This window comes from Miscanthus floridulus, chromosome 14 (genome assembly GCF_019320115.1).
Source record: "Miscanthus floridulus cultivar M001 chromosome 14, ASM1932011v1, whole genome shotgun sequence".
In the NCBI taxonomy this organism is placed as follows: domain Eukaryota; kingdom Viridiplantae; phylum Streptophyta; class Magnoliopsida; order Poales; family Poaceae; genus Miscanthus; species Miscanthus floridulus.
This window is the reverse complement of record NC_089593.1, coordinates 96,635,884-96,658,968: the sequence shown is the minus strand read 5'-3', so window position 1 is coordinate 96,658,968 and position 23,085 is coordinate 96,635,884. Positions and strand designations below refer to the sequence as shown.

Below are 23,085 nucleotides of genomic sequence, written 5' to 3'. Positions count from 1 at the left end.
TCTCGGTCAGAGCCCGGCCAGGTGCTGCTGACACAAGCTGAGTGGGAGGCTCGACAAAAGAAGTCCACTGGAGAGGGATCTGGTGGTGGAAGGAGTCATGGCAGTGGCCGTGGATGGGGTCATGGCCGTGGCGGTGGAAGCAGTGGGCACGGCAGTCATGGCGATGGTGGCAGAGATGGCGCGGGGAAGCGTGACAAAAGCCACATCAAGTGTTTTAAGTGCCACACCTATGGACACTATGCCAACAGGTGTCCAGGAGGTGGTGAGAAGAAGAAAGAAGAGGAGGCACATCATGTCAAGAAGGTGGAGTATGAGCCTACAGTTTTGCTTGCTGAAACGGAGGAACCAGGACAGCTCAAGCATCTGTTGTCGGAAAACAGTCAGCCTCAGGGAGTGTGTTGTCTGAATGACGGTGAACAGTGTATGCAGGAGGAACTGTGTCTGAATGAGATTCATCTCTATTTAGAGTTGCTGTTTGCAGGTGCTGACAAGTCATGTGGTGATCTCTGGTACCTTGATAATGGTGCTAGCAACCATATGACAGGGGATCGTCAGAAATTCGGGAACATTGACACCACCATCGGTGGCAAGGTACGTTTTGGTGATGGCTCAGCAGTTGAGATACATGGTAGAGGTTCCATTTTATTTCAAGGCAATGCTGGTGATCAATGGTTACTTAGTGATGTATACTTCATTCCTAAACTCAAAAGTAATCTCATTAGTTTGGGTCAGTTAACTGAAATTGGCTATAGAATAGAGATGGATGAGAATTTGATAGAAGTAACAGAGAAGAGTACCATGAGAACCATAATGAGAGGGCAGAGGTCTGGGAATAGGCTGTACAAAATTGAACTAAAGACTATGGAACCAGTGTCCTTTCTAGCTAAAGTAGATGATCAATCTTGGTTTTGGCATGGTAGATTGGGCCATGTAAACTTTGAGTCCATTAAGATGTTGGTTCAAAAAGAGATGGCAGGGGGTTTACCTTTGATCAAGCATCCAGATCAAGTTTGCCATTCTTGTTTAGCTGCAAAACAGACTAGAACATCATTTCCAAAATGCTCAAGATGGAGATCAGATGAACCATTAGAACTGATTCATGTTGATTTGTGTGGTCCTATTACTCCTGAAACTATTGGTGATAATAAGTATTTCATGCTGTTAGTAGATGATTGTAATAGATGGATGTTAGTCTCAATTCTGAAATCTAAGGATCAAGCCTGTTCTGCATTTGTCAAGTTTAAGGCAGAAGCAGAAAATTCTTTGGGTTACAAAATTAAAATGGTGAGATCTGATAGAGGTGGTGAGTTTTTAGCAACAGCTTTTAGGGATGTTTGTGAAGCTGCTGGAATCAAAAGGCAATTCATAGCACCCTACTTACCACAGCAGAATGGTGTGGTTGAGAGAAGAAACAGGACTGTCATGGAGATGGCTAGGTCTATACTGAAGGGCATGAGTGTACCAGGGTGTTTTTGGGGAGAAGTTGTAAGGCACTCTGTGCATTTACTTAACAGGTTGCCAACAAAGGTTATGGGGTATAGAACACCATTTGAGGGATGGTGTGGGAGGAAACCACAACTTGGGCATATGAGAGTGTTTGGGTGCAGAGCTAATGTGAGGCCAGCAGTGCCTCATCTGAAGAAATTGGATGACATGAGTGTTGGCATGGTTTATTTTGGTGTGGAGGAGGGCAGTAAAGCACATAGACTGTATAATCCCCAAACCAAGAAAATAGTAGTCAGCAGGGATGTCATCTTTGAAGAAGCAGTAGCTTGGAATTGGAATTCAGAGTTTGGTGAAAACTTAGAATTTATTGTTGAAGAAAATGATGAAAACATGTTTCAACCATGGACTAGAGGACAGTTTGGTGGTGGTCATGTTGATGGAGATAATCACAGTGATCATCATTCAGGGGGAGTTGATGATGGTCACCAGTTTGATGCACCTAGTGGAAACAACTTTGATGGTGCAACTAAAAATTCAAGTGGAGTGGGAGAGAACTCACATTTAGGTTCTGTTCACAGTCAGGCAACAGGAGCAACAGCATCAGAAAGTGCAGAGACAGGCGATGTACCTACTGAGATGGATGTTGATGGCATTGTGGATATTGATGATGGACCTATGAGATTTAGAAACTTGAATGAAGTATATCAGGATTCAGTGGAAGTAGAACTGAATTATGACAGTGAAGTAGAAGCACTGATGGCAGTCATGGAGGAACCAACTTGCTACTAGGAGGCAGCTGGTGATGGGAACTGGATAGAGGCCATGGAGAGTGAGATTCAGTCCATCAATAAGAACAAAACAAGGGAGTTGGTGAAATTACCAGCTGGTCACAAACCTATAGGCTTGAAATGGGTGTTTAAATTGAAAAGAACTGCAGAAGGAGAGGTGGTGAAGTACAAAGCCAGGCTTGTTGCTAAGGGCTATGTTCAGAACAAGGGAATAGACTATGAAGAAGTCTTTGCACCTGTTGCAAGGCTAGAAACAGTCAGACTGATATTGGCTATGGCAGCAAACAAAGGGTGGGAAGTACATCACCTTGATGTGAAAACTCCATTCTTGAATGGTGAGCTCATAGAAGATGTGTATGTAACACAACCTGAAGGTTTTGTGAAGGAGGGGCAAGAGCAGATGGTGTTTAAGCTGAGAAAAGCTTTATATGGTTTGAAACAAGCTCCTAGAGCTTGGAATGTAAAGTTGGATAGCAGCTTGAAGAAGCTTGGGTTCTAGAAGTGTGTGACAGAGCCAGCAGTGTATACTAGAGGCAAGGGACTGTCCAAAGTAATTCTTGGTGTGTATGTAGATGACCTTATTGTAACTGGTGGTGATCCAAGAGAGATTGGAGTCTTTAAACAGCAAATGACTTCTGAGTTTGAGATGAGTGACTTGGGGATGCTGTCATTCTATCTTGGAATAGAGGTTGAGCAGAGAAAAGACTACATCACCATAAAACAGATAGGTTATGCCAAGAAGGTGCTTGATCAGTTTAGAATGGCTTATTGTAATGCAGCAAAGTTCCCTATGGATCCTGGTGTAAAGCTAGATGCAGATAAGCAAGGGGAGAGGACAGATGCAACTAGATACAGGAGAATCATTGGATGGCTGAGATATCTGTTGCACTCTAGGCCTGACCTATCTTTCTCTGTTGGTGTGGCAAGTAGGTTTATGGAAAAACCTACTGTCAAGCATTTCAATGCAGTGAAGCAAATCCTGAGGTACTTGAAGGGGACACTAAACTTTGGTTTGGTGTACACTCAGGAGATGAAGCAGGAGGTGTTGGTGGGTTACACTAACAGTGATAGTGGAGGAGATGTTGTGGGGAGGAGAAGTACAGGTGGCATGGCTTTCTATCTCAATGATGCATTGATCACTTGGAATTCCCACAAGGAGAAGACAGTAGCACTGTCATCCTGTGAAGCTGAATTCATGGCAACAACTATAGCTGCCAAGCAAGCTTTGTGGCTTAGAAATCTGTTGGGAGAAATCATAGTAACAGAACCAAGGGCAGTGACTTTGTTTTTGGATAACAACTCAGCCATTGCATTGATGAAGAACCCTGTGTTTCATGGCCGCAGCAAACACATAGATGTTAAGTTTCACTTCATCAGAGAATGTGTAGAGCATGGTCAAATCAATGTGAAGAAGGTGAACACTCTTGATCAGAAAGCAGATGCATTGACAAAGTCTATGTCTGCAATCAAAATATCTGTGATGAGACACTTGCTTAGTGTCCGAGAAATTGAGGATCAGCAGACTTAAGGGGGAGATTGTTGGTGTAAGCCTGCTGATGGATGATGTGGAGCAGCGTGGACGCAACCATGATGCAGCAAGGTATTTAAATTTGATTTCAGCCTGGAGCGGGAACGGTTGACACAGCAAGGTGGTGACCGCACCCACGGAGTCAGTTTCAGCAGGAGCGTGTGTTTGTGGTGAGTTTGTATCCTGTGTTTAAAGTTTATAAGGGTGTTATCATCTTTATTAGCTTGTGGTATAAATAGCTGGTTGTAAGAGGAGCGGGTTAGCGCCTCTGTTGAGTTGTAACTCGTGTTGTACTCGAACTTGTGTTGAGTGAAAAGGGGCACTGTCATCCCTGTTGACAGTTGCCAGTTCAGGGGTGCGTTCATGTGTGTTCTTGCTTGTTTGCGTGCGCGATCTTGATCTAGGCATAGCCACCATGTAAATTTGTGTGTGATTGATTGATCCTGGCCATCAGTCCTGCACTACATTGGTTGCAGCGGGCGTGGACGAAATCCTGTGCCGTAGGAGAGGTAGGTAGGATCTCCACTAGTGGCTTTGCTGGTCCTACGTCGACAGCGGTAGGCGGCCGCCCATGCATGGAGATGCTGCAGTGGCAAAGATGGGGGCCACCTAATCTACTGCTACCTTGGGTAAACACAACAAGGGAAGCCGGCGCCGAACTGGCCCCCTGTTGTGATACTGTAGCCATTGCAGGTGCAGGCACCGCACGGCTCACCTACAGCACTGTAGAAAAATGCAGTGGCCAGCGTAGAGTCAGCCATGTTAGGGTTATCTAGTTACTGTTATAGCATATGCGCTGTACTAGGACTAGATGGATATAGTTGTATAAATAGACATACACGGCAACTCAGTAAAGGGAGTTCAGATTTGCCATCTCACACACAAGGCTTCAGCCAACGCTGGTGTCTTATATTGTGCGTACTTGCTCTGTTCTCCCTTCTTCTTCTAGCTCCAGCCATAGTGTGTGGGGATGGACAACGCCTATCCGTGGTCGGCACGGCTAGTGGGTGCTCGGCAACACTAGCGGGTGCTTGACAAGACTGGTGAGTGGTTCACTCACCTGAGCTGATGATCCTATGGACCAACAAGTGGTATCAGAGCTGTACAAGCATCGTCGCCAGACTAACCGCTGGTGATGACGGGCAGTTCTGAGATGGGCGACAGCAGTGGCACTATTGTGGCTGCCCAGCCACGACCGGAGGTCGTTGTTCGCACGGTGCAGGAGGTCTGCGGCACCAATTGGCCGACACTGACTCGCACCAACTATGGAGAGTGGTCGGTGACCATGCAGGTCAAGCTCAGAGCCCGACGGCTCTAGAATGCTGTTAACAAGGGCACCGACATTGAAGAAGACGACATGTCAATGTTGGAGGCTATTCTCGCTGCTATACCGGCAGAGTACAAGGAGCCATTGGGGGCGAAGATCTCGGCTAAGGAGGCGTGGGAGGCTATTGTGGCGATGCGCATCGGTTCCGACCGCGCAAAGAAGGCGATGGCCCAGCTTCTGAAGCAGGAGTACACCAACCTCAAGTTCAAGGATGGTGAAACGGTGGAGGACTTCTCCCTCCGCCTCCATATGCTCATCAGCAAGCTGAATAGCCACGGCGTCACCATCGACGAAGAGGAGGCAGTCTCCAAGTACCTCCACTCCGTGCCGGCAAAGTACATCCAGATCGTTCTCTCCATAGAGATGATGCTGGACTTGTCCACCCTCTCCCTTGAGGATGTGACAGGCCATCTGTGGGCGGTAGACGAGTGCCTGGAGCAGGCGACAGCAACAAAGGACGGCGAGAAACTCCTGCTGACGGAAGAGGAGTGGGCTGCTCAGAGGAACTCCGGGAAGGCAGCCTCCTCCAGCCGCGGTGGCGATGGCAAGCACCGTGGCAAGGCTTCTTCAGAGAAGAAGCAGGTCGACCCCAACGCCTACTGGCGTTGCGGGAAGATGGGCCATTGGGCACGGGAGTGCGCAAAACCGCAAGTAGGAAAAGAAGGCTCAGGCTCATCTAGTGCAAGCCGATGATGAGGATGAGGCCACTATCCTGATGGCGACGTTCTGTGCACTACACGATGTCGAGGTCGAGGAGAGGAAAGAGGCGACAACGGTGGAAGGACCTGCAAAGGCCCTGAAGACCGTCAACCTCAACGAACCACACGCCCAAGTCCACCTCGGGCGTGTGGGCGCCGACCAGGAGCAGCGGTGGTATCTGGACTCCAGTGCCAGCAACCACATGACGGGCTCCAAGGCATCATTCTCCGAGCTCGATGGCGATGTTACCGGTACGGTGAAGTTTGCTGATGGCTCAAGGGTGGCTATCCAAGGGCGGGGCACCATCATCTTCAGGTGCTAGAACGGGGAGCACCGCGCGCTAATGGATGTATATTACATCCTGCAGCTGCGTTCTAGCATCATCAACATTGGTCAGCTGGATGAGCACGGTAGCGAGGTACTGATCAAGGATGGAGTCCTTAGGATCAGGGACCGAGAGTAGCGACTTCTTGCCAAGGTGAAGAGGTCCCTGAACTGGTTGTACCTGCTCGACCTGAAGGTAGAGCAGTCAGTGTGTCTGGCGGCAAGGCACTCTGAGGAACCGTGGATGTGGCATGCCCGGTTCGGACATCTCAGCTTCGACGCGCTTGGTCGGTTGGAGAAGATGGTCTGAGGGCTACCCCACATCAAGCATGGAGGCGAGCTATGTGACAGCTGCCTGGTCGGGAAGCAGAGGAGGCTACCTTTCCCAAAGGCGGCCAAGTATCGCGTGGAGGAAGCTCTTGAGCTCGTCCACGGCGACCTCCGTGGGCCGATCATGCCTGCTACATGCGGTGGTCGGTGGTACTTCCTCCTACTCGTGGATGATTGCAGTCGCTACATGTGACTACAACTCCTAACAAGCAAGGACGAAGCGGCGGCGGTGATCAAGAAGTTCAAGACACGCATGGAGGCCGAGAGCGGCAAGAAGCCCCTCGTGCTGAGGATTGATCGCGGTGGTGAATTCACTTCGGTGCAGTTCGTTGCGTACTGCGCGGATCAGGGTGTGGAGCAACACCACACTGCGCCATACTCGCCACAATAGAATGGTGTGGTGGAGCGACGAAACCAGACGGTGGTCAACATGGCCCGATCCATGATCAAGGCCAAAGGCATGCCGGCAAGGTTCTAGGGGGAGGCGGTGACCACTGCGGTGTTCATCCTCAACCATGCTCTGACCAAGGCCCTAATGGGCAAGACGCCGTTCGAAGCTTGGTATGGGTGCAAGCCGAGCGTGTCCTTCCTCCGGACATTCGGTTGCATCGGCCACGTCAGGAAGACGAAGTTGAACCTCACCAAGCTGGAGGACAGGAGCACACCAATGGTGTTCCTGGGCTACGCGGAGGGTACCAAGGCATATCGGCTCTACGACCCACGCAGAGACAAGGTGCTTGTCTCGCACGACGTCATGTTCAACGAGAAGACGGCTTAGGACTAGAGCAGTCCAAGCACGGGGGAAGCTGGTGGCTTCACCAGCACCTTCGTCGTTGAGCACTTGGTCATCCACAATGCTGGAGACACTGAGGAACAGGTACCGAGCACTCTAGGAGGAGCGCCGAGCACTCCGGTGGTAGAGTCGAGCACTCCTAGGGCAGGTGTCGAGCACTTCTGGAGGGATGCCGAGCACTCCGGGAGGAGTGTCATGCACTCCTAGAGGGATGCCAAGCACGCCAGGAGTGGTGCCGGGAGGTTCTGCAATGGTGGCGACCACTCCAGGATGGGTGCCGAGCACTCCCATGGCGGAGCCAAGACGTCTTGCAGTGGTGCCAACCGCTCCAAGACTGAGGCTGGGCACTCCTACAGTGCGGCCGAACACTGTAGGAGTTATGACAAGCTGTCCAAAAGTAGTGCAGAGCACTCCAGGTGCTATGCCGAGCACTCTGGCGGAACAGGGAACTCCATCAACGCCGATCGAGTTCGCCTCACCTCCAAGTGACATCACTGAGTTCATGGACGCCTACCATGAAGGTGAGGAGGTGCGGTTCCACAGGCTAGACAACATCGTCGGTGGCATAGGTCCCTTAGGTCTGGCAGGCAGGCTGCTCAATGACGCAGAGCTGCTACTCATCAGTGTAGAGGAACCACCCACATTCGTGCTAGCCGAGTGCGATGGAAACTAGCGATAGGCGATGCTGGAGGAGATGAAGGCGATCGAGGAAAACGAGACTTGGCAGCTCATTGATCCACCTCTAGGATGCCGTCCGATCAGCCTGAAGTGGGTGTACAAGGTTAAAAGGGACGAGTTCGGTGCCATTGTCAAGCACAAGGCGCGCCTCATCGCCCGAGGCTTTGTTCAGCGCGAGGGCATCGACTTCGAGGAGGTCTTTGCACCAGTAGCGCGCATGGAGTCAGTTCATTTGCTACTAGCTTTGGCAGCAGCAAAGGACTGGTGCGTCCATCACTTGGATGTTAAATCGGCCTTCCTCAGCAGCGAACTAGTGGAAACGGTCTTCGTCAGGCAACCTCCGGGTTTCGCCTTTAAGAGAGAGGAGCACAGGGTTCTCCGACTATGCAAGGTGCTCTACAGTCTACGGCAGGCCCCTCGAGCATGGAACGCCAAGCTTGACGCCATGCTGAGCAAGCTTGGGTTTCAAAGGTGCGCAACCGAGCACGCGCTCTACACGCAACGACATGGGAAGGACGAGCTCGTGGTCGCCATGTATGTGGATGACTTAATCATCACCGACGCGCGCATGGAGGACATCAACAGCTCGTTTTCGAATGAGCGATCTCAGCGCACTCTCCTACTACCTCGGCATCGAGGTGAGACAGGGGAAGGAGGAACTCACGCTCGGTCAGAGCGCGTATGCCTCCAAGCTATTGGAGAGGAGCGGCATGGTGGAGTGCAAGCCATGCGTGACTCCGATGGAGGAGTGGCTGAAGCTAACGAAGGCCAGCACCGCGGTGAAGGTGGATGCAACACTCTACCGGAGCATCATCGGTGGTCTACGCTACCTAGTCCACACGAGGCTGGACATTGCGTTCATCGTGGGCTACGCCAGTCGCTTCATGGTGGATCCCAGAGAGGATCACTAGGCTACGGTGAAGTGGCTACTATGCTACGTCAAGAGGACGGTGAATCATGGGATCATCTTCCCAAAGATCGGTGGGAGTAGGCTGCAGCTCACTGTGTTCAGCGATGCATACATGGCGGGGGACATCGACGGACGACGGAGCACCTCTGGCGTGCTCGTCTTCCTCGGGTCGGCCCCAATTTCATGGCTGTTGCTAAAACAGAATGTGGTGGCGCTATCTACGTGCGAGGCAGAGTACGTAGCGACGGCCACAGCGGCGTGCCAAGTTGTGTGGCTACGCCGGCTGCTGGGTGAGCTAACCGGTGTGGAAGCTCACCCACCAGCACTGACGGTGGACAACCAGCCCGTCATCGCCCTCGCGAAGAATTCGGTTCTGCACGACCAGAGTAAACACATCGACGTGAAGTTCCACTTCCTTAGGGACTATGTCGATGGAGGGCAGATCATCATCGAGTTCGTCAAAACTAGTCGGCAACTCACGGACGTCCTCACCAAGCCGCTCGGACGACTTTGACTCATGGAGCTGAAGGAGATGATCGGCATGCAGGGAGTACAAGGGTTAGCAGTAGGATTAGTGGAAGATTGTTAGCTAATCTACTACTACCTTATGTGAACACAGCAAGGGAAGGCGGCGCCAAATTGGCCCCCTGCTGTGATACTGTAACTGCTGCAGGTGCAGGCACCGCACGGCTCACCTACAGCATTGTAGGAACATGCAGTGGCCGGCGCAGAGTCAGCCCTGTCAGTGTTATCAAGTTACTGTTACAGCATGTGCGCTGTACTAGGGCTAGATGGATAGAGTTATATAAATAGACATACACTGCAACTCAGTAAAGGGAGTTCAGATTTGTTATCTCACAAACAGGGCTTCGGCCAATGCTGGTGTCTTGTATTGTGCGTACTTGCTCTGTTCTCCCTTCTTCTTCTAGCTCTAGCCATAGTGTGTGGGGACGGACAACGCCTGTTCGTGGTCGGCATGGCTAGTGGTTGCTCGACAAGACTGGTGAGTGGTTCACTCACCTGAGCCGGTGATTTGTGGGCCAACAGCCACGATCGCCACTACAAGAATAGGTGGAACTGCAGGCATCTTTGGAATTGGAACTACACCCATATTCTAAGCTAGGTCACTTCTCTTGTGTCTCAGGTACGTCTAGTTTGGCCCCAACATCTATATATATGGACTAACCAGAGCTACTGCTATTACTATATATAGAACTGATAATGCACTATGGGAAACAGGGCCTTTACCAAGTGCAACTTTCTTTGCCGAGGGCTAAAAGTCGGGCACTCGGCAAAGAGCTATTTTGTCGAGTGCCGCACTCGGCAACGATATACACTCGGTAAAGAAGGCTTTGCCGAGTGTCAGGCACTCGGCAAAGGCCCGCACTCGGCAACGATATACACTCGGCAAAGAAGGCTTTGCCGAGTGTCAGGCACTCGGCAAAGCCAGACACTCGGCAAATGCCCTTTTTGCTGAGTGTCAGGCACTTGGCAAACCCTGGCTCTTGGCAAAAAGCGGCGTCAGGTAATGGCCGCCGCCTGCCGTCCAGGTTTGTCGAGTGCCAGCGGGTAGGCACTCGGCAAACCACTTCTTTGTCGAGTGGGCAAACTATTTTTTTCCCCACTTTTAAACTCCAAAATTTTTTTCGAGTCCTCCTACAGTACATGAGACTCCATGTTAAAATTTGGTACATTTTTATGGCTTTTTGCTATATTTAGTTAATTTATTTCATTTAATTGAATTTTTTTGGAAATGCAAATTTGGACTGCACGTGCATCGAATAATGGAATTTAATGATTCAAAAAATGATATCACATGTGGAGATGTCCTGGTTTGTAAGCATCGTATGTGATAACGTGCACCAAACCTTTTCAAATTTTTATCACATCCTCCACATACGATATCATGACATCTCGATAAGTTTTATAATTTTCGGACTTCATTTGCATTTTATAGAATTTAAAAACAATTCGTCAGCAAGTTCGTGGTCATGTTTCGTGAACAAGATGTTCGAAATTTTGGGTCTGTTCCTGGATATGACCTCACACTACACTCAATACCATGAATATCATTTTTTGAATCATTAAATTCCATTATTCGATACACGTGCAGTTCAAATTTGCATTTTTCAAAAAAAAATCAATTAAATGAAATAAATTAACTAAATATAGCAAACAGTTCGAGAAATGTACCAAATTTCGACATGGAGTACCAAGTACTGTAAGAGTACTACAGAAAAAGTTTGGAGGTCAAAATACAAAAAAAAATTGGTTTGCCGAGTGTCATCTTTTGACACTCGGCAAACATGCTCTTTGCCGAGTGCCAGCTGCCAGGCACTCGGCAAAGTGTTCCCTTTGGCAAAGAGCGTGCCAATTTTTTTTAAAATGTTTGATGAGTGCCTCTCCGCCCGGCACTCGGCAAAGTGGTATTTTTTTAAAAAAGATATGATGCAGTGCGGTTTAGGGTTTAGATTTCAAAAAAAAGGAAAACACGTTTGCCGAGTGCCTCGATCTGGCACTCAGCAAACCGGCAGCCCTAGTCCTTTGTCGAGTGCCAGATCGGGGCACTCGGCAAACGGCCCATCCACACTTAGACAAACCGGCCACCCAACCGTTACCTCCCTCCCTCCCACACAAGCACACACGCGCGCCGCCGTCCCGCCCCGGCCGCTCACCCGACGGCACGCCCCCGCCGCTCCGCCGCCCGCGCACGGCGGCGCGCCCCTACCGGCGTGCCTCCATCGCCTTTGCCCGCCCCGCACCACCAACACGCCCCCGCCCGCCCCACCCCGCCGCTCCGCCGCCCGCGCACGGCGGCACGCCCCCGCCGGCGTGCCCCCACCGCCTTCGCCCGCCGGCCCGCCCACACCGGCGCGCCTCCGCCGGCCGCCCCGGACACCGCGGCCCACCGACGCTCGCCGCCCCACGCCCGCCGCTCCAACCCCGCGGCCCGTGCCCCGGCCCACGGCAGCGCCGCCCCGGCCCTCTAGGCGTGACCCCGACCGTCCTCGACGCGCCCTCGACCGCCGCGGCCATCCTCTCCCCATCCCCGGCGCGCCTCGGCCGACCCCGACGCCCTGATGACTTCCCAACCCCCGACACCATAGGTGAGTAGTAGTGTAGCAGTGGTAGTATGTTTTAGTAGAAGTAGAGTTCGGAGGTGGTTGTGGTGGTGATAGTAGTAGTACAGTAGGTGGTTGTGGTGGTAGTAGTCGTAATAGGTGGTGGTGGTGGTGATGGTATTAGTAGTAGAAGAGTAGAGTGGCGGTGGTGGTGGTGGTTGTAGTAGTAGAAGAGTAGAGTGGCGGCGGCGGCGGTGGTGGTGGTGGATGAATGTGACTTGGCAATGATATGTTGAATTGAATGCATATGTATATGTGGTTGTCGGTCATCGTGCCGTATGTTTTTTTTGCAGGTTTTGGATACCTCACCGTGCAGGGGAGGTTCTGCCGAAATTTTGAACTGAGATAGTATTTTGTTCTTTTTTTGCAGAGAAGAGTCGTCGTAGCCGAGCCGGAGTATCTCGGCGACCCCGATCGTCTTCCTCGCCGCTGCGGGTCTGCCTGCACCGCGTCGCCTCGCCACTGCACCGACCCGCCATGGCCCCGCTAGACTGATCCAGCTTTTCCTTCACCAGGCACTCAGTTTCCACCTTGGTGATGAGTAGCATTAGTTGTATTTGCATTTGTTGTTCACTTGGTGATGGATTTCTGATATACTTGTCATGCACTAGTGGTATATTTGGATAACTGTGATATATGTGATAGATGTTTGGATTGATGTATGTGATATATGCGATGGATGTGATAAATATGTGATGTATGTTTGGATGGATGTGAGATATATGTGATAATTTGTGTTTGTCGTGATGGAATGTAAAAAATGAATAAAAAAACTGGTTTTGGTCAGTTTGCCGAGTGCAATGGTCACTGCACTCGGCAAAGCTGGAAAAAGGGGCGCCAACCCATTTCCCAGCTTTGCCGAGTGCCATGACCATGGCACTCGGCAAAGAATTGTTTTAAAAAAATAAAAAAAAAACTTTGCCAAGTGCCACCCATCCGGCACTCGGCACTCGGCAAAGATTTTTTTAAAAAAAAAACTTTGCCGAGAGCCACCCGTCCAGCGCTCGGCAAAGAAAATTTTTTTAAAAAAATAAAAACCTTTGCCGAGTGCCATCCCGGGCGACGCTCGGCAAAGAATTTAAAAAAAAAACTTTGCCGAGTGCCAGCCCGGGCGGCGCTCGGCAAAGAATTTTTAAAAAAAATGAAAAACTTTGCCGAGTGTCGTCCGGGTTGGCACTCGGCAAAACCACCGTCACCGTTTCCTGCACCGTGACGGCTCGTTTTCTTTGCCGAGTGCTGTCTCGGCACTCGGCAAAGCCCGACAAATGGCTCTCGGCAAAGGCTGCTTTGCCGGCCATTTTTTTCCCGAGTGGCCTTTGCCGAGTGCGGCACTCGGCAAAGCCTGAATCCAGTAGTGATGTCTATTTAATTTTAGCCCCCACATTAATAGGAAGGAGTAGCATGCATGCATTCACGGTCCCTGCTTGGGCGGCGAGTTTTTATACACCAGAAGAAGAAAGCGCTTCGCGGCTCTCCACCAATGCAGTGCACAGTAATTCAGATTGTAAAACAATTATATATATATGGTCATCTATGGATAGATAGTGTCGATAACATGCACTAAATGCGCACTCTGCGGCCCATGGAGTTCTGCCCATCCCTATATTATTACATGCCAAGACCAGAATTCATTACTACCAACTGTACGTACGTACGCATTTTCCAAAAGTTTAGAACAAGGGTAAAAATTTCTATCGAAAGAACTTCCAAAAATACTAATAAAAACGAGGTAGTATATATAGTTTGCAGGCATATCAGACGCACCTAGCATCATCAGGTTGACTAAATAGTTATTGGCGCAGAAGACAGCCACACATCAAAGTTCTAGAACGCACGGGTCACAGACTGACGAGCTATCTATCGGCACAAATAGGAGCGCCGGCAGACAGTCCGGCGCTACAGGCATGCACTGGACAATCCTCACTGAAGCACTGAAACTCGCCTGACTATGGATTGATGAAAAAAGCTTGCACCGGACGGTCTGTCTGCTGTGAAAACGTAAACGCAAACACCGATTATAGATGGGAAATTAAAAGCTTGCACCGGACCGTCTATCGGTCGTGAAAAACTTGCATCAAGGTTTACTTGTTAGTCATGGATTGACTATGTGACTCAAACCATAGGTCAAGGTTATGATGGGCCGGGGCTAGCAATATGAAAGGAGATATTAATTAAAGGGATAAAAACATTGGTCATGCAAGAATCACATGTATTATATTCATTGCTTTGCACATCAACTCCAACTAGTATAGTTCTCTTGTTGCTATTGTCAAGGGAAATATTGATTGTAAGAGCTTTTCTCATCAGGTATCTATCTTGTTTAATATTGTTGGAGTTTCTTGCAAGCGTCATTCTATGCTTCGAAATGCTAGGCTTGAGAATATCAATAAAGTACTTGAGTTGTGTGAGCTTGAATTGTGGACTAAAGATATGGGTTTGCCTAGGCCTGGTGAGACTCGGTGGGGCTCTCATTACAAAACTATATGCATCATCATCACTATGTATTCCTCAATATCCATGATGTGAACATTGATCTTGGTGATGATATTTCACATAGGATGATTGGACAAAGATACATTTTGTGCTTGGAGCATTTGAAACCTTTGAGTTTGTTTTCTTTGCGCACTTGATGTATGTTATGTTATTAATTCTTGGATACACAAATGAGTTATCCGAGTGTTTGCAGACAAGGGATCAAGATATTCTTAATGCAATCTCACTTGTTAATGTGGCAAAAAATCAGAATACAACAATTGAGGTTCGATGGTTGGGATCAATTTCTTGAGAGGAGGGTCACTTCTTTTTGCATTAATCATAATGTTCCTGCTCTGGATGGTGATTATGTTCCTTATGAAAAATCGGCAGGGTATGCCCGTGCCCTAAACCAAACAAATGATGATCATTTCAAAAGAGAAGTATATATCGGTGTCATTGATCAAATTAGTCAAGAGCATCATAATCGGTTTGATGAAATCAATATGGGGGTACTCTCTTGTATGTTAGCCTTTAGTCCTTCCAACTCATTTGATTCTTTTGATGCACTTAGATTGGCGGAATTCTACCCTAAGGAGTTCTCCAACCATGATTTTCTAAAACTTGAATTGCAACTTTGTATTGACGTCACGTGACGAGATGATAGCTTCAAAGGTCTACACAAAATTGTTGACCTCTCAGTTAAGCTTGTTGAAACACAAAGGCACAAAGTGTATGATATGGTTTACTGGCTCCTCAAATTGATATTGCTTTTACGATGGCAACGGCGAGTGTTGAAAGGGTATTTTCTACATTGATTATAGTGAAAACAAAGTAAAGGTATAATTAGCTAAGCTTCGGATGATTGTCTAGTCAAAATCATTGAGCCGGATATTTTCTTCTAAGTGGATGAGAATGATATAATCGAGACATTTATGTCATTCATAAAGCGGTAGATAAACAAGTCGGACAAGTAGTATTATAAGTCTCTTTTACCGCTATATTTTGAACTATTTATATCATAAGTTGTCCAAGTTTCTAGCTAGCTTAATTTTTGAATTTAAGGCTTATCATGTTATTTCATAATCCTACGTCCACCACTGCTTCCATCCCGGATCGTTTTGGAGGAAATTTTGATGCACACCCAATTGATTAATTTCCAGTTTAGTTTTCACATCAACTAGGAATAGGATTATCCATGTCCACCTTGTCGTCTCCAAAGGGCTACGGCATCCAAGCTGCTGAGCTTTGCCAATGGCTGCTTGGCCCCGCTAGCTGATCGCTTTGTTGACCACCTAGATGCACTCGCCTAGCTAGCTAGCTTGTACTCCGGATTACATGTACAATAGAAGATTAGTGGCCAATGTACAACAGAAGAACACCCATTTGCCGATGTGGGCGCCACGTGAGCGATCAACAGGGCGCCAGGTACGGTTTGACTGGACTGGAGCGCCTTGAACTCCTGTTTTCTATGGCAGCGCGGCAGTTGGGATCCCGCAACGTGGCTCATGCTGATGTTGGCACTAGAGAGAGGGGCGCTACGGCGAGGAGAGCTTGAGTGAATGGCAACCGCAAATAGATAGAGTAATGGAGAAACCAAATGGATCAAACTCGATAGAAACATTATTGTCGCGAGTCAGAGCACGGATAGAGATTAGGTTCTTAATCAGACCACGAGAAATTAAATGTCGAAATGAGAACATCCTGTAGATGAAGGGGACTGGTTTGGGTGGGAATGGCAACCGTGGAGAAGTAGGCCTGGTGAGGCGATGTGCCAGACCGACCCGCCAAGAACACCAGCGCCAGGGAGCCGACGGAAAGGCATGGGCCAAGACTGGGGCCCATGGCGTTGTAGGAGGATGTGGCGCAAACCCATGTCCGAATCGAAGCCTAGGGAAGGAGGGTTCTGTGGTGATGCCGTCGGTCGAAAAGGTTCCAAGGCCGCAGCTACGACGCTTCTTATTGAGGTAGTCAGTGCTGGACCAGGACCCGAGGGCTTTGACGCCGGAGCCACTGCCGGAGGACCGGAGCCACTGCTGTCGATGGTGGCAAGGGCCTGATGGGACTCCTTCACATGTTCCCTGTCGTAAAGATCCTCAAGAAGAATATAGGAGGAGCCCCGTTGAGAGGTGCTTGGCGGTGTATGACGGAGATGGCATGGCGATACTTGGAGTTGAGGCCCCACATGCAACATATTGAGCACCTGAGACTGAGTGGTGAGGGAAGGCACGCGCGCATGGAACAAAAAAGGTAATTCTTTTACGCGACACTTCACGCGACGCGTCGAGCGCACGACGCGCGCCCGCGCCGGAGAGGAAGAAGGCAGCTATAGTGTTCTAGCGAGGAGCTCACCGGTGTCAAAGACGAGAAGCTCGCTGGTGTTAGTTTCGATATCCTCATTGGCAGGCTTAGAAGTGGGGTTTTGGGGGAGGCGGGCGAGACGATGGCGGGGCGGGGCTGGCAGTGGGGGTGTCACGGCAGGAGCTTGCCATCGTCCTGCCCTGGGATTAGGGTCGAGTGATGGGCCAGGGCGAGGGCGTGATGGGGCAGGGCGAGGGTGTCGCGACGGAGCTTTAGGGGAGGGCAGGAGGTGGGTGGCGCGGTGAGGCGGCGGGAGCCGCCGGCCGCCAGTGGTGGAGGTTGGGGGAGGGGGCGACGGAGGAAGGGTGGCAGGGAGAGGCAACGCGAGGAGGAAGATGGGTCGTGCGCTACCGGAGCGTGCAACCAGTCACAAAATATGTGCCTCCAAAACAAAAAGCGCTGTCCGCTCCGCACGCAGAGATGGGCCTGTTTGAATGGTAGCAGAAGAATCTTGCCTGGCCCAGGCAGCCACACCAAGCTTCCGATTTTGTGTGCCTATGGCCAGGATCCTTTGCCTGGCAGGCAACTGCCTGGGAGGCTGCCATGCAAACAGGCCCTCTGGAATACATGACCAGCGGCATGTATGTGTGCAGTGACCTGCGTATCCAACATTGTGCTGTGTGCTACAGACAGGATTCACCTGTGTATCCCACACTAGGCACAGAATAAAACCCGACTTCAAACCTCTGCAAAACAAGAGGCCAGTGCCAAAACTATAGTCCAACCCACGAGCAGAGGCGTGGTTGCACTACCGCTGCTCTGCTCTGCTAATCTGCTTTCTCTTCCCAAACAAGCTTGTACAATTCCATCCCTCGCCGTCCGCCTCGTATTTGCGAGGAGACAGAAGCTCCTCCGTGCCGCGCTGTCCTGGAGGTTGCCTCAGGGCAAGGGCTCGCTCACCGTCATGCGTCATGCATGCTCGACGAGTACGGCAAGCCTCACCACGCCGAGCGCGTGCAGTACAAGAAAGCTGCTCGATTCGATGGACATGGACCGCTGGGTGATGTTATCGTGTCAAATGTAATTAAACAGTAACAAATAGCATTCGAAAAAAAAAACACTCCTGAATACGCTAATCTATAAGCAGTCTGTGCAATTCATCACGAGATCAAAACATCCTTGTCTCTGATGTATGCTCCTGGTGAGCATTTGACTTCAACAGAGCGGCAGACCATTTCTCCAACCATAAGTACAAACTACTGTGGGAATTAAGCAGCAGCAGCATGGTGCTCAGCTGTAAGTAAAACCCACCTGCAACTAAGTTCCAACTGAAACTAGTGACAACTACTGACTGACAATTAAAGGAGAAGAATCAGCATAATGCATGGCCTAGTTCAGCAAAGGAAAAGAAGGGGTAGGTAATCTATCTTCTCGTCTCGGGTGTTCTTCTGTCTTTCTGCAGCTATCCTGTCCTGTCCTGTGTGCTATGTTCTGAGATGTGAGATGGGTTAATATAATGGCGGCGAGGCAAAACTTCAGTGGTCATCTGTCCATTCATCAGAGCTCGTCAGCGTCGGATCAGTAGGTGGGAGTCGCCAGGACCAGATCGGTGCCAACCTCGCCACCTCCAGCTCCGGCGTCGAGCTTCAGCGCCTTGGCACCGCATGGTCCTGATGACGACGACGACGTGTCCTGTGGCAGCAACAATGGTCAGGCAGAGGTCAGTCATCTTCACCATCATGTGCGTGCACTGTTCATTGGTGGCACGAGCTAGCGATGTCAATTGTCAAGACATAATTTTCTTTGGAGAACAGGAAGCAGGGCACTAAGGAGGACTAGACTAGCTCACCGTGTGCCGGAGCTGCAGGTTGAGGTCGCCCATGACCATGGTTGTTGATGGCAGAGGCTGGACCTGGATTGGCGAGGCTGGTGAGGGGAGGAGCTGGAGATTGGGAGAGGCGTTGGTGGACGAGGCGGACGTCGGCGTGGGGAGACCATCGGCCAGCAGGTACTCCTCCATGGACGGTGGCGCGAGGCTATTGATCATGGTGTCGAAGTCGGCGATGACCAGATCCGCGCCGGGAGTCAGCGGCTCTGGCAGGTCCCCAGGGCTGCCGGCCGTGCCACCGGAAGCAGCAGACCTAGGCCACTGGCATGCTCCCTCCCGCATGCAGATACGCTTCCTCAGCGCCATCTTCTTGTCACCACAGGCACTGTGATTGCTGCTGAAGCTGCCATCGACGGCATCAGCATGGGTCAGCTGGTTGCCTGCACACACCAAAGCATTGTTCGCACCGGCTTCTTGCTTGTCACCTTCCCAAGGCTCTTGCGCTAGCATCAGAAGAGGTTGTTCTTCAATTCTCTGCAGGAGCAACTCTTCCTGCACATACAGTCCAATGCACAAGCAATGTTCTATCAGTACACTGATGGTTGCTACTGCTAAATACACAATGAGGCACGTCTCAAAGTGAGGCAAAACAAAGAAATTACAGAGCAGCAGTCCGCCAAATATCTGTGCAGTTCAATTGCATTAAATAAATAGTGAGTCTACCTTCATGGACTGGAAAGAAGTGGACAGAGCAACCATCTGGCTGTCCAGTTTCTCATTCTTCTCAAGCACAGTATCATACTTATCCTGCAAAACAGATCCAGAGTTTCAGATCAATACTTCATCATACAAAGTTACCACATGTTACCAGGAAGATACGTCACTTTGGTGAGGTGCAAATTGTGAAGATTGATTGAATGTAGTGATGTACCTTCAGTAACAGCAGCAGCTCTTTCAGCTCTCCATTCACCTGTGCCGCATTCTCATACTTCTCCTGAAAATGAGAACCCACAATAAGTCATGGCCATCACCGAATTAAGCTAGCAAATAATTAATGGATTCAACAACAACAAACCTCTTACTACCAAGCAAGTTTGGGTACACTGAATAAGTGGGATCAGAAATACAAATCTTGCATCAAATTAGATTAGCAACTTAGGATTTAGGAAGCGGTAAGGGTGAAGCATACCTCCAAGGACGTACAGCACCTATTTTTCCAACATATTTACACCAATGAGGGTAGCTACCTATCTAGATTAAAATGCTACAATGAACAAAAACTATGACTTTTGATTCTTCATCAAGTTCTTTAAGTACAAATGGAAACAGACATGCAGTTTAACATTATATTGGCATGAGTGTAGTTCTAGTGTGTACAGAATTGCATATTAAAAAATCGACTTTAAGCACGATGAAGCAATGTGACAAGTAAAGCACATAAATGACAGTTTCACAACTTCAGAGAGGTGACAGTAACAACTGGAGCAAAGCTAAGCAAAATATGCTGCTGTTCTTCCAATGTTTATGCACAGTACAAATGTAGCTAACAAAATGTGAAGTCAAACACCAACATTCAACCAGAACTAGACATGTGTACAACATTACAATTTACAAGTGCAGAGCACAGGCACAACTATGTGTGAGAGTGTCACACATGGATACCCTATTTTCAGTTCTGCACTAGAAGTTTACCGAAAATATGAACAGTGAATGACAGGAATGAGATTCATATCAACAAGGTATGATGTATCATCACCTTCCATGAGATGTAGGCTTCCTTGCTCACTTGCACCAGATTGGAGTCGAGCTGCTTCATTTGCCTTCAGTTCATGGAAATCACGAGTCAATTTCAGCAAAATAACAAGTATCAGTACTTCTGCGTTCAAGAATCTAATCAGAGTATCATCGACATTCATCATAGCTGCAAGAAGAAGCTGCAATCCATGAGACTACAAGTAGAAGACGAGAAAGGAGACCTCTTTAAGACGGCAAGCTCGCCGGTGAGCTCCTCCACCTGCTTCTGCACCTCGAGCGTGCGGGCCTCGGGCGACACGGGGTCTCCGGGCTTCCACCCGGGCGGCGGCACCCAGTATGGGTCATCGACGCCAGCCTCCCGCCGCACGGCCGCCAGTCCGGCGGGCTCGAGCCAGTACTCCAGGCCGCCGGCCGGGTTATACCGGCGGCGGACCCGGTCGGCGCTGCCGGCGGGGACCTTGTCGGCGACGTGGCGGAGGAGGTGGTCGAGGAGGCCGGTGTCGCCGATGTGGCGGCGCGCCCGCGCCCGCAGGTCGGCGCGCGGCACGGGCTTGCCGGCGGTGGCGCCGCGCTCGCGCAGGATGTCGACGAGCGTCGCCTCGCCCGCCGCGTACCGCCACGCCGACCACCGGTCCACCTTGCCGCGCGGCGAGGCGGGGTCGGGAGTGGCGATGGCGGGCTTGCTCTCCGCCGCCGCCGCTGCCACCTCCCCCTTCTTCTCCTCCTGCTTCGCAGGGGTCGTCCTCTTGGCGCGCTTGGCGGCGTCGGGGGCACGTGCACTCGTCGTGGCCGCCGCCCTCTTCCCCTCCCTCGGCTCCTCCTCCGCCTTCACGGCGACCGCGGGCTTGACGTCCTCGTCCGCCGCCTCGCCTGACGTCTCCTGCTCCTCCTTGACGACCCGGGGGGCCTTCTTGGCGCGCCTGGCGTCGCCGCGGCGCCGGAGCGGCAGGCCGCTCCACCTCGCCCTCTTCCAGCTCCTGGCCTTCCTCGCCTTGTCCACCACGGGCTTGTCCTCCTCCTCATCATCATCATCACGGCCGCTCTCTTGATCTTGACCAACCGCCGCCGGCGCCACCTCCTCCTCCTGCTTCTCGTTCTTGCCCACCACCACCCCGAGGCACTTGCTCCTCCTCTTGACGGCGCCGCTGGTGCTCTCCTCGTCCTCGTCCACGCACCGAGCCGCCGCCAGCTGGTGCACGCGCATCCCGAGTCCAGAAGCGGTGGGGGAACCCGGGCGGTGCTGCTGCCGACTGGGGTACTCGGCGCGCCTCGTGACGCCCCACCCCACGCAGGTGCGGTGAAGGGCGGAGAGCAGGCAGGTCGTCGTCGTCCCGCCCGACGCTGGCGAGCGCCGCGGGGCCGGAGGCGGCGACGGGGACCGCTCCACGTGCCGCTTCCGGGCGAGCAGGCACGGGCTGCTCGGCTCCGGCGAGGGAGATCGCCGCGCGGGCCGCTGCTGGGAGAAGTCGTAGAGGCGGGGCGCGGCGGTCCAGAAGGCGTCGGCGTCGGCGTCGCCGGCCGCGTCCCCGCCCAGGTCCCGCACGGCGGCGCGGCGGCGCAGGAAGCTCGACGAGGGGATGATGGCCCCGCCGCCGCCGCCGCCGGCGCTGCCGCAGGCGCTCATGGGCGGTCGTGCGCAACGCGAAAAGTGGTGGGGAGGGCCGGAGGAACGAACGGGAAGCGAGCGAGCGAGAGGAAAGGACGAAGCTTTTTGCGAGCAGCAGCAGCAGCCGAGCGTCGAGGAGTAGAAGAAGAAGAAAGGAAGCGGGCAGGGGCAGGGGCAGGTGGCAGCTGCTTTTGCCAATCTGCCGTTTCGCCCATTTGTCGCGTTGCGGGGGAGCTGAGCGAGCGGCAGCCGGGAGAGACCTTGCTGCCTCGGGCCCGCCCGCCCGTAGAAGAACTTGCTGCCTCGGGCCTCGCGCTAATCTCCAGTCTCGGGATCATGCGACAGGCACTCGCGTTGATGGTTAATTGGTGGACCACCTGGTCCTGGTTCTAGCCTCCTGGAATGGGACCGGGAGACTCTTCTTCATCCGGTTTCGTTTTATTTTCCCTGCCCTGCCCTGCCCTGTGATTTTGTATTATTATTACGAGTGTAATATAATAACATTTCCCATCCATTTTTGTGGCGATGAGAAACCGCGGGAAAACAAATTCGACCGGAAGTTTTGGGAGCACGAGCTTCGGCTGTCTCTGCCGTTCCGTTCGTCAACTGTGGTTGGACGGTTGGTCCTGGCTCAGGTTGCTGGACTGGACAGGTGGATTCTGTATGTCCACTACACTGTCCAGCAAGTAAAGTGGGCAGCAGCCGGCAAGTGCTTAGCCCTTGAAATTCAAACAGCGTAAAGAAGAAACCGTCCGCTGTCCATCGCAGAACGAACGTTGCCATGGAAACTCAAACAGCAGGCTTGCTTAGCCGGTCACCTCCCTGTTAGCAGTCAAGGGCTAAGCACTTGCCCGCTGCCAACAGGGAGGGCGCTAAGGAGGGCTAAGCACTTGCCCGTCATGATCATGGGTTATATCGTGCCTGAGGATTCACATCAGGAACAGCGGCGGGCGTATCGGTGCTGTTCTGTCTAACCCTCGTACGGGCACTGACAGACGCGTCAATTCACCACGACCGGGAGACGACGCCTGCGCATGGCGCCAGTGATGGACAGGGCCACGACGTGGGGGTGTCCCTGTTGACGTCTATAGGGTCGGCGGGACCCGCATGAAGGAAAAGAAGGACCCGACGATCCTGGTGGACTTCTTCTCCTTCTCATTCTCCTCTTTTTCTTCCAC

The 23,085-nt window shown here is 51.4% G+C and overlaps 1 protein-coding gene across 3 annotated transcripts; it reads right to left on the bottom strand.

The window, feature by feature from the left end:
• Positions 1-17,865: 17,865 nt before the first annotated feature.
• LOC136505461 (protein AMEIOTIC 1 homolog) lies at positions 17,866-22,040 on the bottom strand. 3 transcript variants are annotated; one of them, XM_066500613.1, is made up of 6 exons: positions 20,523-22,040; positions 20,303-20,366; positions 19,478-19,540; positions 19,270-19,353; positions 18,568-19,098; positions 17,866-18,410 (listed from the first exon to the last, which is right to left on the bottom strand). In XM_066500613.1, the coding sequence occupies exons 1-6, from the start codon at positions 21,923-21,925 to the stop codon at positions 18,297-18,299; spliced, it is 2,259 nt and encodes a 752-aa protein (XP_066356710.1). In that variant the 5' UTR covers positions 21,926-22,040; the 3' UTR covers positions 17,866-18,296. The 3 variants fall into 3 exon arrangements, with proteins under 3 accessions (XP_066356710.1, XP_066356711.1, XP_066356712.1); XM_066500614.1 differs by having other exon boundaries at positions 19,478-19,537; XM_066500615.1 differs by having other exon boundaries at positions 19,478-19,534.
• Between the last annotated feature and the right edge of the window lie 1,045 nt (positions 22,041-23,085).